Genomic DNA, 20622 nt, shown 5'->3' on the forward strand with positions numbered 1-20622 from the left:
TGACTAACGGGTCGGATCTTTTAGTCGACTGGTTAACGTTGACGCTTGCGGAGTGGGAGGTACGGGTTCAAGTCCCGGCTGTGGCGGTTCCCGGACTCCCCCCCCCCCCCCCCGATACTCGCTACATTAACAATATCGATGTCGCTAACATCGGGTCACTGTCTCATGTCATCTACTCACTCGCGACTTTTTAAAACATCTTTAGTATGGATCCGCTTCAATTTTTTGTCAATTTGTACCTCATTCATGGCTAAAACCCGGCTTTTACAGCGTCCCTGGTAGCTACGCAAAAGTAAACGAGTGTTCAACCGGAAGAGCAAAACCGGCTTCCACTATGATTCATGGGTAAACTCGCGAAATCAGGAAAAGGTTACGTATTCCTGCAGAATTATTAGTGTTGTAACCGGTTATTTTTTTGCTCGGTGTGGGATTCGATACGAGGTGTACTGCACCACAAGGCGACATCACTAACCGCTCGGCTTAAGGGTCAGACCCATTGCTGGGGACTAACGTGTCTTATTAGTAGTTTTCAGTGTTGTTTATCCTATTGAGAGCCACTAAACCGGAGTCAAATTCCGTATACGTGTAAACATACATGGCCAAATAAAGATGACTTTGATTTTGATTCGACGTGTTTTATATTAGAAAGAATCATCCGTCCATCCATTATCCAAACCGCTTATCTGCTCTCAAGAGTCGCGGGACGCGAGAGCCCATCGGAAGTACTGTTATTATATCATTTGCATTACAAGCGCGAGGAATTTTGCTTGGCGTTGTAAGAAGAAGCAAACATTAAAATGATCACAAGCAGACAGGGAATGCAATAACAAAGCAGTTTCAAAGCGCGCCGCACTGCCCGTTACAACCGCACCCTAAAGAAATAATTGTACTTCATTGAATATCGTGAAAGCTGACATCCGGAAGGGGCGGTAATTGTCTCTTCCTCTCCGCCGTCGGCACACTATCGCACGGCAGAGAAAGCGGTCGACTGGGAAATGGCGGACGGCGTGGACCACATCGATATCTACGCCGATGTGGAGGAGGAATTTAACCAGGTATTTACATTTTGGGCTGCTGAAGTATCGCCGCTCACGCTGAGATCGATGTGTGTGTGTTCTTGTTACAAGGACGGGCGCTTCGGAATGCTCGCGAGTATTTTGGCTCGTGGACGCGGTTGTTGCGCACAAAACGGGGCCCGGCGCTACAAACGTATGGTTTCGCGGTGGGTACAGACGTGCGAACCCGTCGCAATTTGGCAAACTCGCCCTACTCGCTTCTTCGTTGTAGCCGGCGCTTACTTTGTATGTGGTGCAGGGTAAAGCGTGTGCGGACAATAGGAGTATTGCTGTCTATTGTTTACCAGCAACTCGGTGGGACGAGGCCTGGCCGTCGCTACGCAGGTATGGCCTCCGCTCTGGCGCGTAAGGAAGCTAAGCTAGCTTGCTAGCCAGCTGGTGTTAGCTATTAAGCTAAAGCTAATGGTTGAGTTAGGGCAGTTCCTGTGTGTGTGTTCGTCGTGGGTTTGTTGAATAATCATCACGTCGTTATACGAGAGAATAAATTGGTGGGAGTGAATAAGAATCGATAAGCGCTTCAGTATTGTTGGCTTACTGCCACCCCACGCCCCCTTGCGTATCAATAATGTTACTTAAAAACCAGACTGGACGGAAACGGAATAATTCGCTTAAATTCAACATCGCAAAAGAGAAAAGCGAACTTTCTTTACAGTGACATATAATACAAAGTCAATAATACACACCACAGTCAAAATCATTAAATGTACAGATGCTCCCAATATTTTGAAAACATCCGTGCTGTATTGCTTCTGGTATCAGACTGAAAGATACCGCTGAAGGGGCTTTGCTTTGTTGACGGCGGTCTTCTCCCACGTTCACCTCTCACTGAAATCAGTGTACTGTGACGTATCGAGGACCGCGTGCTGGTCCTCGTACGGCTCATAGCTTTTGCCGTACTCGCTGCGTTTCTGCCATAGTTCTGCCAGTCGGTTATGGTACCTGGTAGTTTGAGGACCCCATCTGCCTAAGGTGCTGTATAAAAGGGGCGTAAAAGATCTTTTTTCGACTCAGTACCCGACTGTTTTACTTTCTCATCTTATCCCTCTCTGCCTTTACTTAGAGTACTTCTGGTGATTTCTTTAATTAGGAGGGACAGTTTGAAAACTAGACGTCCTGCTTAGGATGCAGTTTTAGTAAAAAAAAAAAAAGAGTCACGATTTAACCAACTTGTTTTTGGTTTTGGAGAAATGTTGGGATTAAGAATTGGGTTTTCTCCGACCGTGTGTGCCTGGCCCCATGTCGGCCTGTGATCTTATTTCCTATGTAGAACACAACCAGTTGGGTTACTGTAGCTCCAAAGTAGGATGCACACTAGAATACTGTAAAAACCGGTTTAACGTAAAACCTATTTACATTAGCTATGTTAATATATTTCACAGCTGTATCTCCTCTTTAATAAATATGTTCACAATTAATTAATAAATAGTATAACAATAAATTAGGGAGGCGTAAGGAACGACGTACTATAAGACAAATTAGTTTAAGACTGGAGATGCACTGATCACAATTTTCTTGTTCAACTCCAGACTTTTGAAGTGACCTGCCGATTCCCTTGTTTTTTGTTTGTCTAAGAACTATAATTGACAGCATACTCAAACGTTTTTGTAACATAAGTTTAAATCGTTAGTTTATAACAAAATATTGACTATTAAATAACCTTTACATATTCTCAAAAACTGCACCAGGTTACAGGACCTTCTCACTCTCCTCAAATGAAAAAATGCTCCAGGTTACTGGACAGAGGTCTTTTCTACAAATAAAATCCAACTGAAAATGAATTGCGGTATATCCTACTTTTACATGTTTTACTTTCCCAAAGTAAATAATGGTTTTCAGTGACATGTTTTTAGCACGTGTGTGTGTGTGTGTGTGTGTGTGTGTGTGTGTGTGTGTGTGTGTGTGTGTGTGTGTGACACACGTTACTTTCTGCTGCTGTGTACCATTGTGTGGCTAATCTGTGTAAATTTGGCTGGCACAGAATTGGCTATATTGGAGACTGTCATGATCAATCAAGCTGAAAATCTGCCCATTCCGGTCACCAGCCGATCAATCGGTGCAGCTCTATTCAGGACCTCCACTTTCACATGGACTCACCGTCCAAAACACCTATTGACACCTATTAAAACAACCACGGAAAAAAGGCAGACAAATTCATTTTGCTCCCCCCAAATAAATTCAATAGTTGAATGAGAATTCATTCCGATAAGTGGCAGGTTTATCCTGCACTCACACCAAAAGTATCATGAATAGCAAAAACAGACGTCTGTTCTTGTACTCAGTGCAGTCACAGAATCTACTCATATATTTTTGTAATGTGTGTGTGTGTTTTTGGCGTTAGTGTAGATAGTGGGACCAAAAACTAAAGCACTTATGATTCTAATTCTTTTTGGAGGTGGTAGGTATTGTCTCAGAGAGCAAGGGAAAAATCCCAGAAAGTAAAAAATTATGCATAAATATGCAAAATATGCATTTTTCTAAAAATGGCTAAAAACCACTTTTCTCGGCATTTCAGAAGATTCTGAGCATCTTTGATTTTTTCATTTATATAAAAAAAATTTCTGGGACTTAAATGTTTTGGCATTATGCAAAATATATGCATTTTTGCAAAAATGCACTTATGATCCTAATTTTTTTTGGAGGTGGTAGGTATTGTTCCAGAGAGGACCAGAAAAATAGCTGAAAATTAAAATAATTATAATAATTATGCATAGTTATGCATTTTCCAAAAATGGCTAAAAACCACTTTTCTCGGCATTTCAGATGATTCTGAGCATGTGCGGGGGGGTTTAGGGGCAGGGGGAACGCGGTTAGCTGGCAGGATGAAGAGGAGGGAGATTTAGACAGATGGATAACCAAACCTCTACATTGTAGCGGGGTTCTTCTAGTAATCTAAATATTTGAAGCATTTACACTCCTACAGCAACATGAGTTTATGTTGTGGCTGCACAGCTGTGCAAGGCAGTATTTTATATAGGGCTGCCTCCGACCAAAGTTTTTCCCTGTCGACTAGCAGTCACAAGTTCAAGTATTTTTTTTTTACTAGTCATCACAAATTTATGATATTAATTTAATTATTAAAATATATTTTGGTATGTCAGAAAATGGTTTGAGTTCTGGGGCTGAGAAAGAATGTTATAAATAACATTGTTAACACTATGCTACATTAAAAGGCCACCTTATAAAAAAGACATTATTAGAGAAATATAGTTTACATTACTATTACAGAGAAATACAAAGCCATAATAATGAGCCTTTAAAATATAAGTTTTACAAGTACTCACTGGCAAAAGCAGTAATGATTCTGAATGTTTTCGGAATAACCAGCAAGGAGACCGAACATGTTGTTAATTTTCAACATTGTATAACAGCTTATGAAATTGTAACACCAACACAATTGTCAAGTTATCGAGGGAAATTTGCTTCAGCTTCTGCCCAAACTTGAAAAAGGCCTTAGCAAACCCCAGGAAATGTATGGCACAACTTAAACAGCTATTTTCTTTAATAATAATAATAATAATACATTTTATTTGTGGGCACCTTTCAGAGCACTCAAGGACACCTTACAGAATACGGTAAAAAAACAAGCACCACTGTATCAGACAGCAAAAATTAAAACAAGCAGGGTAGACAATAAAAAAGTTAATACAACAGATAAGTATAAAATCATCATCTGCGCAAAGCTCAATGAAGTGTGTATCAGACTTAATATGCCAGTTTGAAAAGGTATGTTTTGAGATGGGATTTGAAGATTGAAAGAGAGTCAATGTTGCGAATTTCTTGTGGGAGAGAGTTCCATAGGCAGGGGGCAGAATGACTGAAGGCTGTAGTCCAGCGGTAGCTAACCATGTGCCATGGAGAGCCATGTGTATGCTCATTCAAACCCGACTCCACACCAGGTGATTTCACTGATACATTCTTCCTCTTTGGTTGAAGGGTTGCTAATCAGTGAAATCACCTGGTGTGGAGTCCGGCTGGAATGAAAACCTACATACATATGGCTTTCCATGGCACATTGTTAGCCACCCCTGCTCTAGTCCCCATGGTAGTCAGGTGGGTCGATGGTGTGGTGCAGGGATAAGCAACATGGTCCAGAAAGGTCCGGTGTGGGTGTAGGTCTTTGTTCCAACCAAGCTGTTACACACCTGATTCTATAGATCAACCAATAGTCTTGTTTACACACCTGATTCTATTAGTCAACCAATAGTCTTTGCTAAGGACCTTGATTTGTAGACTCAGGTGTGCAACTCCTTGGAACAAAGACCTGCACCCACACCGAACCTTTCTGGACCATGTTGCCTATCCCTGGTGTAGTGAGTTGGAGAGCAGAAGAGGATCTGAGAGTGCGGGAGGGCATGTGGATATGAAGAAGGTTGGAAAGATACTAGATAAAGATAAGGAGCTAGGTTATTAAGGGCCGTAAAGGTGAGGAGCAGGATCTTGAAGTCAATGCAGTATTTAACAGGGAGCCAATGGAGTTGTTGAAGAACAGGAGTGATATGATCTATGGAAAGAGTTCTGGTAATGATACGGGCAGCTGAATTCTGGACCAATTGAAGTTTATGAAGACACTTGAGGGGAAGACCAAAGAGGATAGAATTACTGTAGTCAATACGGTTTGTAACCAGGGTGTGAGTGAGTATGGCAGGGCTTGTAGGTGTAAGTGATAGATGAAGACGATTAATGTTGTGTAGGTGGTGGTATGCAGATCGAGTAACATTGTTGATGTGAGCTTCAAAAGATAATGTGCTGTCCAGGATGACACCCAGACTCTTAACCTGAGGCAATGGAGGAACTATAGAATTGTGGAGTGTGCATTTTAACTTCTAGAGTGATTCTGAATTGCAGGTTCAGCTAGAATAGAGTAAATATCATCTTTCTTGCTTAACAAGTTGCTACTAGTCTTATTCCAGCTGCTTGAGTATTAGTCCTTTTGTCTATACATCTGCTGCTGGTTATTAGTGGGATCTTATTCTAGCTGTAGCCGTCTTATTCTATTTACTTACTTGTCTTATTTACTTATTCTAGCTGTAGCTGTTTTTAACCTAGTGTGCCCTTAAATATTTCTTGCTTCCTAGCTGTTTTGACTTAGTTATCCTTTTAGCTTATAAATATATTCCTTGGTAACTTGCTGTTTGCAGTTTTAATAGTATTGTGTGAGGTTTGATAGAGTTTTACATAAGTGACCAGTTTCTGGGCAATAGGCCTCTTTTCAGTGTACCTCTTTGGCCAATTCGGTGTTAAGTGGCCAGGGTGTGGCCTGCACTCATGGCAGACAATTAGCAATCAGTGTTCTTTAAATCACTGCTGCTACTTCCAAGCCTCAGACAAACAAGCCTAGATTGAACGAAGGCTAGAGTAAACAAACGCAAGCGCAACTTTTTCAAGCCAAGACTTGACAGTAACAGCATGAAATTCAAAAGAGGGCGGAGAAAATTGTGGAATGGAAACAAGAGTATTTCCATTTCAGGGAGATCAGCAGGCCAATACCACCACCCCACCTCCCAGCTCTGGGAGTGTGAGAAAAAGAGTACACATCAGACAGAGCTGCGGGTGTGGTAGTGTTTTCTGGCATGATCCAGGTCTCAGTTAGAGCAAGAAAGTTGAGGGAGAGCAAGGATGCGTAGCCTGAGATAAACTCAGCTTTCGGTACCTCAGACTGGCAATTCCAGAGCCTTCCCGTCACCACTTGCTCAACGTGAGTGGAGAGAGTGGCATAGATGAGATTGGTAGGGTCACAGCGCCTAGGAGTGACCCAACATCTATGCCAGCACCGGGAAGATGAAAGGACAGGAATGCGAAGGAAACACATAGTCTATACTAGGTCCAGAAAATACAGATGACTGACCGGATCTAAAAAGAGCAGTACGATACAAAACATCACTATCCTTCCAGCAGATAAGGGGAGATGCACGGTTATCCTCAACTCAACAGACTACCACGCCAAGATTATGTCATTACTCAGCAACACCGACACCAATGAACCTCTGAGACGCGATCCTACTAGTGGGTACAAGAGGAGAATAATAGAGTACCTACAGAAACTACGGAAAGGAGGAACCATTGATCGGATACAATACCACCGTCTCTACCCACAAGATAACATTCCATGCATATATGGACTCCCTAAGATCCATAAAGATGGAACCCCCCTCAGGCCCATCGTCAGCAACATAAACTCGGTAACGTACAACATTGCCAAACATATAGTCAACATCTTGACCCCTTTAGTGGGCAAAACACCTCACCATATCCAAAACTCCATTGACTTCGTGGACAAGGTCCAAGGTGTAAAACTGGAACAGGATGAAACCATGGTATCCTACGACGGACAAACTGAGTGCGGCCAGAGAAATATGCGCTAAACCAGTCAAGGGGGGGGTGCCAGATATTCCAATGGAAGCTAATCTCAGAGGATGTTATGTGAGATGGTATAAAAGGCTGCACTCAGATCAAGGAGGACAAGTATGGTTAAGAGCCCAGAGTCAGCTGCCATCAACAGATCTTTAGTGATTTTCACGAAGGCTGTTTCCGTATTGTGCATAGAGCGAAAACCAGACTGGAATTGTTCAGACAGATTGTTGTTAGTCAAGTGAGCGTGTACCTGAGATGCGACTGTTCTTTCAAGTGTTTTACGAAGAAATGGTAAATTTGAGATTGGGTGAAAATTATTCAAATTGTTCAGGTCTGCACCAGGTTTCTTGAGTGTTGGAGTTATTGCAGCTGTTTTGAGAGATGAGGGAACAAGACCAGAGGTAAGGGATGAATGTATGATATCAGTTATTAAAGAGGGTAGAGAAGGTAGACAGACTTTTACTAAATGAGTAGGAAGGGGGTGACTGGTATAGGATTTGGATTTGCGAATAACACCAGATATTTCAGCAACAGTTGGGAGTTTAAAACTAATAGTGAAGAAAAGAGGGGAACTAAACTTGATTTTTGATTATTGCTAACATGCCTGGTTACAGACACCGTTACAGACACACCATGACTTCCACCGACGCATTGCAGTATTTATAGGCGTTGGACAGCGGCCATTTTAACTTGTTTGAAAATTAGTATTAAAAGTTAAGATGTTAATTTTGTTGTCAGTAACAGACATACTAACATATGTAATGCATTAATATCTTAGTTGGGTACCGCCTACATTCGTTCTAGTAGTTTTTAAGTTCCAGTCGTTGTTTGAGGCTGTTTCAACATTTATTTTCAGTTTTTTTTTTTTTTTTTTTTTTTACGTTTCACGTTTTATACTTCTTGTTACGTTTGTTAGATTAGAAATATGTTTTCCATTTTGTTTTTCAGGTCATTTTTTTCGGCAAAAGACTTTTATTATAATTTATTTTTGCAATTGAAAGATAACCTAACTTTTTCCCCTTTGTGCAATTATGACTGTTTATTTATTTTCATTTATTTATTTTTTTATTGGAAACCAGTGTTATATATGATGGACACAAAGAACAGATCAGTGTTTTACAACATTTTCCTTCTTTTTTTTTTTGGTGTGTTAGAACAGAGAACTACAACACCTTGTTCCAACCTCCCATCCATCCCAAATTCTCAAAGAAAACAGGGAAGAAAGAAGAAAAAAATGCACATAGAGAACCGAATAAGTAAATAACACATACACACATACAGAGAGTTGATAAAATTATATAAAATAAAATAGGGAGGTCAGTGCAATAAAAAGGATGCTCGGGATGCTCACACCGAGGAATGGATTTATTGATAATCAGTTGGGGTCCAGAGAGGTAAGATCATTTAAATATGAGATAATAGGCTGCCATCTTTTGCAGAACTTAGCAGTTGAGCCTCTTAAGGAATACTTCAACTTCTCTAACGGGAGAAATGACACTAAATCCTTTAACCAGGAGGTAGTGGAAGGTGGATTTTGGCTTTTCCACTGTAACAGAATGCGTCTATGGGCAATTAGTGAGGCAAAGGCAACAACATCAAAAAATTTTTTTTTAAATTTTTGCTAAGACTGGTCGGTATAGGGGGTACCCCAAAGATGGCTATCAAGGGGCATGGATCTAGTGTAATATCTAGGGATCTAGTGTAATATTGAGGACCAGAGCTCAACTAATTTTGGGCAAGGGAAAAATATATGACTATGATCCGCCAGTGATGAACCACATCAATCGCAGGTATCACCCGTGCCTGGAAACAGCCTACAAAGCTTAGCTTTTGTAAAATGAACCCTATGCAAGACCTTAAACTGAATTAAACTTAAACGGGACATGAGGATGTAGAGTTGACCCTGGCTAGTGCCTTGTCCCACAGTTCATCTGTCACGTCACGTTCAAACTCCTTTCCCCAATTACCCCTAACCCCCGCTAGAGAAGTCAAATCCGAGGATGATATAAGGTCATATAAAATTGAGATCCTGCCATGTGCCCTGGGGAGAGAAAGTACATTGGAGACAAGATAGTCTACTGGAAGCTGCCGGCTTTTCTTCTACCTCCGGAATGGTCTGGTGCTGCTGCAGATGTTCAGCCAGGCAGACAACCTTAAAATCAAGTCAAGTCAATTTTATTTGTAAACCCCATTATCACAAATGACAAATTTGCCTCAGTGGGCTTTATAGCAATACAATGTCCTGTCCTTAGACCCTCGCATGGAATAGGGAACAACTCCCTAAAAAAGAAAATCTTTAACAGGGAGAAAAAATAGGAAGAAATCTCAGGGAGCGCAGCGGGGGGGGGGTCTCTTTCCCAAGACACACAGACGTGCACTTTTGTGTACAACATTTATTTATGGAATGCAACATTGAAAGAGGATAACAGAATTATAATGGAATTGAGGAGGATGCCAAGCAGTGTCCACATGCCACCTGAATAGCCCAGCCACGCGACCACCGTCACCATGTAGACCTGACAGGAGAACAGACTACACTACAGATCAAATAGTGTTCGTCAAATCTGCAGATGCGTCATGCACAAGATAAATAATGTGGCATAATAGTAAATATAGTTTAAATATAAAATATTAGTCTTAACATCAATCTAGACAAGGTCCCTTTTCTCTTTCTCAAGGAATTTCAGTTTCTTGAATCGCTGGTCCAGTGCTGAGGAAATGAGAGATGCTGCTGGGCTCCAAACTTAACAGTTTCCATCTGCTGTCGCGCTTCGTGACGAGGGTCTTCTTCATTTCTCTAATGACCTGGCTGTTATCCTCCTCCGATGACAGATGGCGTTTCTTCAAGTTGAAGAGCATTGGTACTGTTGCAGACAACGACAAGTTCTCCTCCTGTGATAGCAGTTGTGTGAGCGTGATTAGGGGCCCCAGCACTTCCTGTTGTCTCCTGTGCCAGTTTCCACTGGTCTGCTGTCAGGTCCAGGGTGCGATCTCTTTTCTTCATGACGCTGGGATCTGACAAAACGGCTGTCACTGGCCATCGTTGCTCCACCAGTCGGTCAAGCATTTCACATGTGGAGTTCAGAGTAGTACAGTGTATATTTCCACATTTTAACAGTACAATTAAACAGTAGAAATATAGTAAAAGAATGCTGACAAATGTATTTTGCAGTTCCTTTATTGATAAGCCAACATTTAACAAAGAAAAAAAAAACCCTGAATATCCGAATCCCAAAATTGAAACCGAATACCTACCCAGCAAACGCATATCCGCATAATTGGATATTCAGATCCAGCCCTATTAGTTTCACCCCTCACACAGCTCCACAGAAATTTGAATTAGTTTTGTGCCGGAGTGTATCCAGCAGGGTTTGACTTATCAAGCTGGCCTATGATCACATCCGATATTATCATTTTTCCAATTATTGAGATTAGGGCTGTGACAATAACTGCAAGACCACAATACTGCAGTCATGTGATGCCTACTGCGGGGTTGAGCTCCTTTTTTTTGTGAAAGTTACAAGAGCAGGAGTAAATATAGTGTGTGTGATATGAATTAGGGCTGTCCCCAAATAGCTGACCAAACGGAAAAAGCCTATAAGTCTGTCAACCCAAGTTTTCATTGGTTGCTTAGTTGCAGAAAAAACAAACAAACTATGAAATGCTTAAAAAAAAAAAACAGAATGAAATGCTTAAAAAACCCGTATGAAACATGAGGCTTTTAATTTGAAATGATGGACACAGAAAGTGGCGACACTTTGTCATCAGTCAGTCAGGGACAGACATTCACGTGTACATGGCTGGTCCTTGTGGTTATTACTGTCGGCCAGAAAATCCATAGTGTGGGACAAAAGGCTGTTTTAGTCGTCATTTGTTTTGTGAAGTTATTGTTACAAGTTCACAAGTTGTGTAATGTTATACTATGTTCAAAAAAAGGAATTTTTAGTCTCCTTGCTGGTTGGTCCGACACATTCATTACTTGTTTTGCTGGTGTCGTTAACAGGCAGCTCGCTTCATGCATTTGCTTGTAAAATGTATATTTTAAAGGCCCATTATTAATTGTTTTGTATTTCCCTGTAATGTACAACAGTGTTAACAATGTTACTTGTAACATTCTTTCTCAGCCTGGAACTCAAACCAATTTCTGATGTCCCAAAATATATGTATATTTACATTAAATAATATCATAAACATGCGACGACTAGTCGGCTAATGGCTTTAACTAGCTACTACTAATGGACTGGGAAAATATTGGTTAGGGGCAGCCCTTCTATGAATACAAGCACAATAGTGAATATAAACATAATAACCATTGCTTTGTTATCGTCATTGACTGTCTTTCATCCTATGTTCAAGGGCTGCTGGAGAAACAAAACTTTTCTGTTGCTCATCACTTCAGATTTGCAAGCGAGGGGAAGGGACATGCCATTAAACATATGGGGATTTCTTTTGAGTGTGTCCGATTATTATTAATTATTTCTAGGCTTGAGTACTTGAGATATCTACAGAAAACGTTCAATTGAATATATACACACATCACAAACATAAGACGGAAACAAACAGTTGAAGCTAGATTTTAATTGCAGGTGTTTGTAGCAAACACACTTCTTATATGTGGTAACGCCCATACAGTTGACTAGCTGCTAGACATTATTCGGTTCAACAATGGAGGCCAAAGGCAAATATTATGTCATCTCTTTGGGCACATTTTGGCTTTGAGCCAGATGATGAGGGGCAGTCAGCGACTTTGGATGAGGCAATGTGCCGCATTTGTAGAATTTTTTTTTGAGGGGTATTGGCAGGGATACGTTGCTTTTTCACAGCAGTAAGAAAAAATCCATACCATAACAGCCCTAATTAAAATCATTTTGAATTGTCCGCGGTGGTGTAGCGGTCTAAGCATCGGCTTTGTGTCGATGCAGTTGCCCACTGGGGACCGGGGTTCGCGCCCCGGTCTCGTCAGATCCGACTGTGGCTGGACTCGCTGAAGCGGCAATATTGGCAGCGCTGTCTTCAGGAGGGGGGCGGAGTCGGCTTATGTTCGTCACATGAATGCGTCTCTGGGTGTGTCGGAAAAAACAGTGGTTCGGCGGCAAGGCGACTCCTTCGAGACTGCCGGCCGGAGAGATGCAGTTGGCGAACGCACGCAGTACGAGGGTGGGTGTTTGAATTAAAATAGGGACCGATTGGCTACTAAATTGGGAGAAACGGGGAAAAATTAGAAATAAATTTATTAAAAAAAATCATTTTGAATAATATGCTTGCCAATTAAAAAAGAAGTCACTTTAATGTGAACATGCACTTCTCTGCTCACCCATAACCCTGAAAGGTAGTTTTATAGCCTGGCTTGATGTTAGGCTACATCCTCAAGATCAGTAGTTCTCAATCTGCTTAGGACCCACAGTTCTGCTGGTTTTCTATTCTGTAAGATAGTTGATTACCTTCACCTGTTGTTCCAGGTTAAAAAAAAAAACTTACTATACCTGAAATACCTGACACAACTGTTGAAGGTGATGAACTACCCAGAAGAATGGAAAACCAGCAGTACTGTGTATCCCTAAGGACCGGTTTAAAAACCACTGCTTTAGATGATCAGAAAAGAAAGCACAGTGGGTCATATTCATTTATGCAGTCATAGACTTGTGTCTTATGATGTTCATCTTTTGTGCAACAGGAGGCAGAATATCCTGTCCACGAGCAGATCGACCTGTACGATGATGTCATCTCCCCATCAGCCAACAACGGCGATGCTCCAGAAGACCGTGACTACCTGGACTCACTACCTGCACCAGGCGGCGGAGAAGGAGGAAAGAGTGCCCAACCCAATGTGGTTTACACCTACACAGGCAAGAGGATCGCCCTCTACATTGGAAACCTCACTTGGGTAAGTCGCAAACTATTCAGAGCTGCTAACTTGTCCTACAAAAATATCAGAAGCTTATTAAGGTTGGGCCAATGTAAAAAATTTCAAACTGGTTTGGTATTAAGCCAATCACCAAACCAAACCGGTATACCGAATTTTGCCACTAGGTGTTGTACTTGACTCATCAGCCGTCCTGAGTGGAACATGAGACTGAATGAGAGTAGCAACTCCAGTCCAGTTGGTGGTGGTAATGCAGCTCTAAGCCAACTGCCAATAAACACTAAATAAGTGTAGCGTTTACACATTGCTTTGTCTGTTTTTCAGCTCACCTCTTTTGTCAGCTTCATATCCAAAATGTTACCATGTTGGCAGTTTTTGTTTTCTTTGACACCAACTCCACCATGTCTCGTGTCTCTCGTCACCTCCAAACAAAGTAAAAAACACTGCGCATCCCCCCAGCCACCCACCTCTACTGAAATTTGATCTCCTTGTTGCCGGTCTCGGCTTGGCACTAACCACTGCATGGTATCGACTTGACAAATAACGCACGGCCTGTCAGACACTAGTGGCTCCGTTAGTCCTTTTATAAAAATAAAAAAAAATTATGTTAATCACGTAGTCATATTGCTTATTACTTATGCAATACAAGTTGGGTTTAGCGTTGTAACACCGCTGGCACAGGTTGCTGATGTAGACTGCTTTTTAATTCTCATCATGACAAATGCCGGTTCAGTTGGTTTGCATAAAATCAAACCGGTTTAAGCTTATACACCAAACCGGACTGGGAAACCAGAAACCGACCCAACTCTAAAACTTAATATAGACTACTCCTCTTGGAGATTGAATATGCTTTTTTTCCCCATTACAGTGGACAACAGATGAGGACCTGACAGAAGCCATCAGGACGATAGGCATCACAGATGTGTTGGAGATTAAGTTCTTTGAGAACAGAGCCAATGGGCAGTCCAAAGGGTGAGCTCAGTGTTTACCATTAACTGTGTTTGTGAGATGGGTAGAGAAAGCAGCTGCAGGCAACCCTTTTCTTTTGGTGGGTGTGTGCGTGCACCTGCCTGTCTGACATATATGACTATTCAGTAACTTTATAGTCAAAGGAAATGCTACTACAGCAGCCACTCATCCAATTTCAGATTGTATAGATTTCCCAGTTTTTTAGAAGGCTGTACACAGTCCAACCTAGGCAGTCCATAATTTTGGAAATTATTGTCACGATCGACAAACGGATATTATATTCTGCATATTGGTGCATGTCTTTGGTTGTGTGATTATTAACCATGTCTCTAATAATGATTACGCTGCAAAAAACATGAGCGTAAATACAATAAATAAACACTGAATTTGAGGGGGAAAGTGCATAATCCTAGGGAAATTATCTGTCCATGCAGCAAGATAATTTTACTTGACAAGAAATCTTAAAATAAGTTGGTTCCAGTCTAGAAATAAGTAGGCTCGGATGAGTGTTCAAAGGCTTGAAATATGAAGAAAATGCTGGTTTTTAGATCAAATTACTTAAGGTCAGACTTGCTACAGCATAGTAATAAGTGAAATACACTGACTATTGGCAAATAATTCTTAACTCAGTTTTTTGCATTCTTAGTTTTAGCACACTGAAAAAGGAACCAGAAATCAAATCACTAATTTAAGTGGAAACTACTTAATATTAGTGGAGTATGATTATTCCATTACTTGAAACAAGTTGGCTCATCTTGAAATATGTAGGCCCAAACTTAAAACTAGTCCTTAATCCCAGAGCGTACATCTTAAAACAGGAAACTTGATTTTACTGAAATCACAACCAAGACAAGTGACATTTCTGTCAACATTTATTGACAACTCTTTCCAAGTTTGAGCAGTGAAAATCAAAGTGTCCTTTCATTTCGTGATAGGTGAAGCATGTTGGGCCATTGAATAAAAATGTATTTATATATATCCAAAGGAGTTGAATCAAGTGCAGCTGGACTTGGTATATATCCAAGGACTTGGTATATATATATATTATATATATATATATATATATATATATATATAAAAAAAAAGCCTTGTGTCATTCTTAAATCAAGCAATTGAACTTGAGTTTGTGTCACTGAATCTTGAAACAAGTTATTTTTTGTGAAAGAGAACGGTGCAAATTGCTACTCTAGCTAATGTAGCTTGTTTTAACAATAAATTAATTGTAAGATTTCCTGACTAATTGAGGCATAAAAGACATATTCATGATCAATTTAAGAATAGACCATGAATTCAAAGATAGAAACTAGTAAATAACTTTTAAAACAAGATAATTTATCTCATATTTCCTGATCTAAGATTTTAAATCTTGGCAAATTCTTCTTCACAGAAGAATTGGCAGTGTATGGATTTTCATTTGTTTGTCAAAGTAAAACCATCTTTGTGTAAACAGTGTCATCATATTCACTACATTGACTGACCAAAACCTTAAACTTCAGCCAAAGTGTAGTAAAAGTCATTTGACGTAAAATGAGTAAGACTTCCGATGATTATGCAATGATAAGAACTCCCTCTTAATCTGTCGTGCATGTATGTGTTTGTCTGTTCCAGGTTTGCACTGGTGTGTGTAGGCTCTGAGGCATCTTCCAGGAAGTTAATGGAGATGCTCTCAAAACGGGAGCTCCATGGCCAGAATCCCATTGTCACACCATGCAACAAACAGTCCCTTAGCCAGTTTGAGATGCAGTCACGCAAAAGTAGGTGGAATACATAAACCAAAAAGGCAAAGTGTTGTAAAAACTGTAATTGAAAACAATAGTGTGACGTAGGTGTTTATACCGCTAGATTGCCTTTAGATAACTTGACTAATATATGCCACACATTGTAATTGATATATGGTTACATCTGCTAAGACCTTGTTCAGAAAATGGCAACCAAAAAACACCTAAGACTATATCCTCTTAACCAAGCTAATATCTGAATTTTGTTGTGTATATAACTATACTGTCCCCTATGTTTTATTTTTCTTCTCTCTCTGTCTCTCTCTCCCCCCCCTCTCTCTCCCCCTCTCCCTCCTTCCCAGGTACCCAGTCAGGCCAGATGTCCGGGGAAGGTAAGGCAGGCCCGCCCGGCATCGGCCCACGTGGTTTTCCCATGGGTCGAGGCAGAGGCAGGTTCCCTGGACCCCCTGGCCCTGGAGGAGACCGCTTCCCCGGTCCCATTGGCCCTGGTGGGCCACCGCCACACTTCCCTGGTTAGTTCTATAACAGCCATCTCTGCACCAATCAGTCATGGATGTGGGCGCAGTGTTGCCAGATGGTACAATAATTGTCATATTTGTACGATAATTTTGCCCTCTGTACGATGTATGATCAGTAATGACCAAAAGCCCCACTGTGTATGATAATTTGGTCATTATTATTATTGATCGTACATCGTACAGAGGGCAAAATTATTGTACAAATACAAAAATTATCGCACATCCGGCAACACTTGTGGGGTCAAGACTACTTCCAGTTCAGTCAGTTAACATGATCTAAATTTGAAACGGTTCATCAAAAACTATTGAACAGTCAAATGGAATAGGATAACACATTTGAAGCATATCAGATATTCTTGAATTCTATGAATTTGACTTAGATCTTCTTCCTTCACTAGTAAATGGGAATTGTTTTTGGCTGCCAGTGGAGCTGTGTGTTAGAGTTCTGTCAATAATGTGACACTTTATATCCATTTTATTTAACCTCATTTTACCAGATATTTTATTTAGATTAAAAAAAATCCACTGTTGAAATGAAAGAAATTGACAGTCCCTATAGTCCCTGTGCAAGGTCATGTCCAATGCCTCTTGACAAGTTCCTGAAACGTAAACAGGCCTAATGGCTCACTTTCTTGACAGAACTTTTTTCCCCATTAGTTTTCTTTTCCTCATTCAAACCTGACCTCTTTCAATTCACTGAAATCCAATATTGTTTACTTTTCGTTTACCCAAAGTAAACAAAGTAAATACTCAGATTTACTATTTCCTGAGTACAATAGAAAGAGTTAAGGGTTGAATACAGGTTAAGTTTTGCTGCTTAAGTTTATACCATACCAGAAAAAAGTAGTTTGATCACACAACTCTCATTAATTTGTAATGAAGATCGGCGTTCCCCTGCTTATTAATTCAGGGTTCTTACATTTTTTTTATCCTAACCTGAAAATATCAGTAATGGGGCTGTCAATGAATATTCCAAAATCGAATATATATAACCGGGGAAAAAAAAGACATTCGAGTGTGAAAATTAATATTCGTTTGTGGAAGAAAAAAAAAACAGCACTACCGCAGCTGTCTGCCTTACGGATTCTCTTTAGGGCCTTGGCCACTGCACTGTATACACTGCAGGAGTCATACAAACGTCACTTTCATTGGTTGAAAATGAAATACGTGAATAATTCAACAACAACAATGTGGTAAAGATGGCGGAGAGTTCACAACCCAGCTTGGCCACAGAGACAGTGATTTTCACTCCGAACAATCTAAAAAGCTCTGTTTGGAAATACTTCAGATCTTGCTCAGAAAACGGAAAAATTGTGGAACCTCAAGATAAAGTCATATGCAAGCTATGTAAGCTACAGTTAGCTTACAGTTGGCTTACTATTCCACCGCTAGTAACCTGAGGGCACATCGCAAAAATATGTTCAGAAATATATTTGAATAGGTTCGAACCTATGTGTTTTTTAGAAGAAATAATCAAACGTAATTTTTGGCCAATTTTGACAGCCCTAATCAGTAATCACTACCAGAATTCAGCTAGGAGTTTGCTTCTTTTTCTAATCCTAGCATATTGATTGAATTTATTTCACATAGTTTTTTGTGATCAAATCTGATGAATTTGGGTAGTGGAAGTTGAGGATTTTGGTTCCTTCAGGTTCACTCACACACATACACACACGCAAACACACACTTACTCATAAAACAAACATTTTTTGCAGACACTTTGATCCAAGAAACTCAACTGTATGTAGAGTGCATACTATATTAGTATGGGTAGACCTAGTGTGAATCAAACACGGAAAACTGGCAGTAGCCATGTCATAGCTTACCATTTGAGCAGCACAAGATTCAGTACCAGTGGGCTCACAATTTAAAAACAGGCTTTACATTTTGGAACATTTTTCTTTTTTATGCTTTTTTAACTTATGGTGAATATTAGCCTGGCAAAATGGGAAAAAAAAGGTTCATTCACAATATTCAGCTATCTCTTGAATCTACACTCCGCCTGGCAGTGCTAGTTAGCACTGTCAAGACTATGCTACTACTTCAACTGCATGGTATGCAAGTTAGTCTGTTTATATTCTTTGTGCATTCCCTTAGAGGGTATTTCTTGTCTTACCCTTCTGCACTTGCAGGGCTGTCTCTGTCTCTCATTCTTAAACCATTAATCCCACGCCCCATTTGTTAAATCTCTCTTCCCTTCTGTTGTTTGCGGTCGGCCCTGATAATGAAACCCTATAACAACAGTGGCTGCCCCTTACTTTTTTTTTCTGAAACTTTACAACACCTCTAGGTTACTCTGATACTATTTTCTGTACTTCCAATATTCCAGTCATCTTTGATTGGCACCCTTAAATCTACAATAGGGGAAGACGGAGCTGCCATTTTGCCTTCATCCTTTCTTGCTTTCACTCCCCTTCATCCCACCTTTTTCCAATCTTTCCTTTTGCTTATTGGCTGATGCCCTATGCTGCTGGTTCTTGATAGGCCATTGGCTGGAAGTAGTGAGACTTTGGAAGGGGAAGGTTGTCATTGGTGTGTTTTCTCCCCCCATTAGGCTCGGGGATGAGACCAGATCTGATTAGGCACCAAGATGGCCCTCTGATGGATATGGGTTTCAATCCCTTCCCGCCAGGGGGGAGGGACGGGAGCTGGCGACCCAGAGGTGAAATGCCTCGATTGATTTGATTCAGTTGACTCCTCATCCTAACCCTCAGCCGTCTGTTTTGTTTTGTTTTGTTTTTTTGTTTTGTTTTTTGAAAGTGTTGTGCCATTGAAAACACTGTCTACTGCTCCCAATCTGCAAAATTGATTCCATTAAGTTGTAGATCACTAATCCTGCGTCTCTCTCATGATGAACTGAGGTGTTTCCATCAAGACTATCAAGGAAGAACCTTGAAATGCTTGAAATAGCAAGGCAGAGGTTTGCAGTAAAGCATAATTTCTGCAGATTCTGCAACATAGTTTGAACATTTTTCAATAAGTAAAATAACAAATAAATGCGAACATGGATGCCTCAAGTAGTGAAAATGTCTCCAAACAGATATGGCCAAGCAGCAAATTTGCTTGTAGTGAGAGATTGACAAATTATGATCACAGATTGGCATATTATGTGGGAGTGATAGTAAGTTCCAGGAAGTAAAAAAATAAAAACTGTCCTGTCAGATATTTCAATGTCACAACTTCTTTTTTTCTCTTAATGTAGAGATAAAAAGCTTAAATATTAACAGCGGCATCCCCAACTTCTACAAGGCTGTCTCTGAAAGGGCATTCAACCTAGTAAATAATTAATATTGCATACTGCTTACTTGTAGATATGTAGCATAAGGTGAAATCCTTCTAGAACCTTCTTGTCTGACTCACTCCTTAGCCCTCTACCTGCTTACTAGCTCAGTGTCAATAAAGTAAAACTGCTCCGACTTGTATCCAGATGAACTAATTCAACCTTCTTTGATGCTTCAACTTCAGATTTATCGTTTATATAGTTCCTCCTTTCAACCATGTTAATTTGATCATTTGTTCAGAATATCTTGTTTCCTTCTGCAGAGATGGACATCCATTATTTAACCCCCAACGCTTCATACTCTGCCTACAGATCAGAAATTACAAAAACTTGTTGTTTGCTGTGTACTGTTGAAATCAATACTCGACACCCTCAAATCTTGAATGAGTCCTTAGTAATTGGTATATTGTCTCTATTCTCTGGTGCTGTTTCAGTCATCTCTGCATGCATCAAAGAAAGTTGAATCAGTTTCATCTGGATACAACATTTATTGACAGATCCGTTTCATCACTCATCTAAGTGACTGCTTCAGTCTAGACTGACCATTAACTAGAGTTATGATCACACCCATATTTGCCTATGAAACTGATCCTTTGTTTCGGTCGTTATGTAACTGTATTGTTCATAAGGGTGGGAATACCTGCAGTCTAGACTGAAGAGGTCACTTAGATGAGTGAGGAAATGTATCTGTCAATAAACGTATCCAGATGAACTGATTCAACTTTCTTTGATTTTCTCACCTGGATTATTGAGCATGTGTAAAGACACCTGCATGTACCAGTTTTTTCTTATTATTAGCGCTAAATAGACACAGGTGAGAGGTGTC

General features: G+C 40.4%; 1 protein-coding gene across 3 annotated transcripts in view; it reads left to right on the forward strand.

Annotated features, from left to right (window-relative positions):
- The first annotated feature begins 926 nt into the window (after positions 1–926).
- Positions 927–20622, forward strand: part of cpsf6 (cleavage and polyadenylation specific factor 6) — a 39714-nt gene continuing 20018 nt past the window's right edge. Inside the window, exons 1-6 of one of the 3 annotated variants that reach the window (XM_056275896.1) lie at positions 927–1055; positions 13102–13311; positions 14159–14262; positions 15868–16013; positions 16340–16510; positions 19071–19178. In XM_056275896.1, the coding sequence (XP_056131871.1) occupies positions 996–1055; positions 13102–13311; positions 14159–14262; positions 15868–16013; positions 16340–16510; positions 19071–19178 (799 nt within the window). In that variant the 5' untranslated portion in view covers positions 927–995. The remainder of the gene's footprint in view (positions 1056–13101; positions 13312–14158; positions 14263–15867; positions 16014–16339; positions 16511–19070; positions 19179–20622) is intronic. The other 2 variants (XM_056275895.1, XM_056275897.1) reach the window with 2 other exon arrangements.

This window comes from Lampris incognitus, chromosome 3, assembly GCF_029633865.1.
Source record: "Lampris incognitus isolate fLamInc1 chromosome 3, fLamInc1.hap2, whole genome shotgun sequence".
Lineage (NCBI taxonomy): Eukaryota > Metazoa > Chordata > Actinopteri > Lampriformes > Lampridae > Lampris > Lampris incognitus.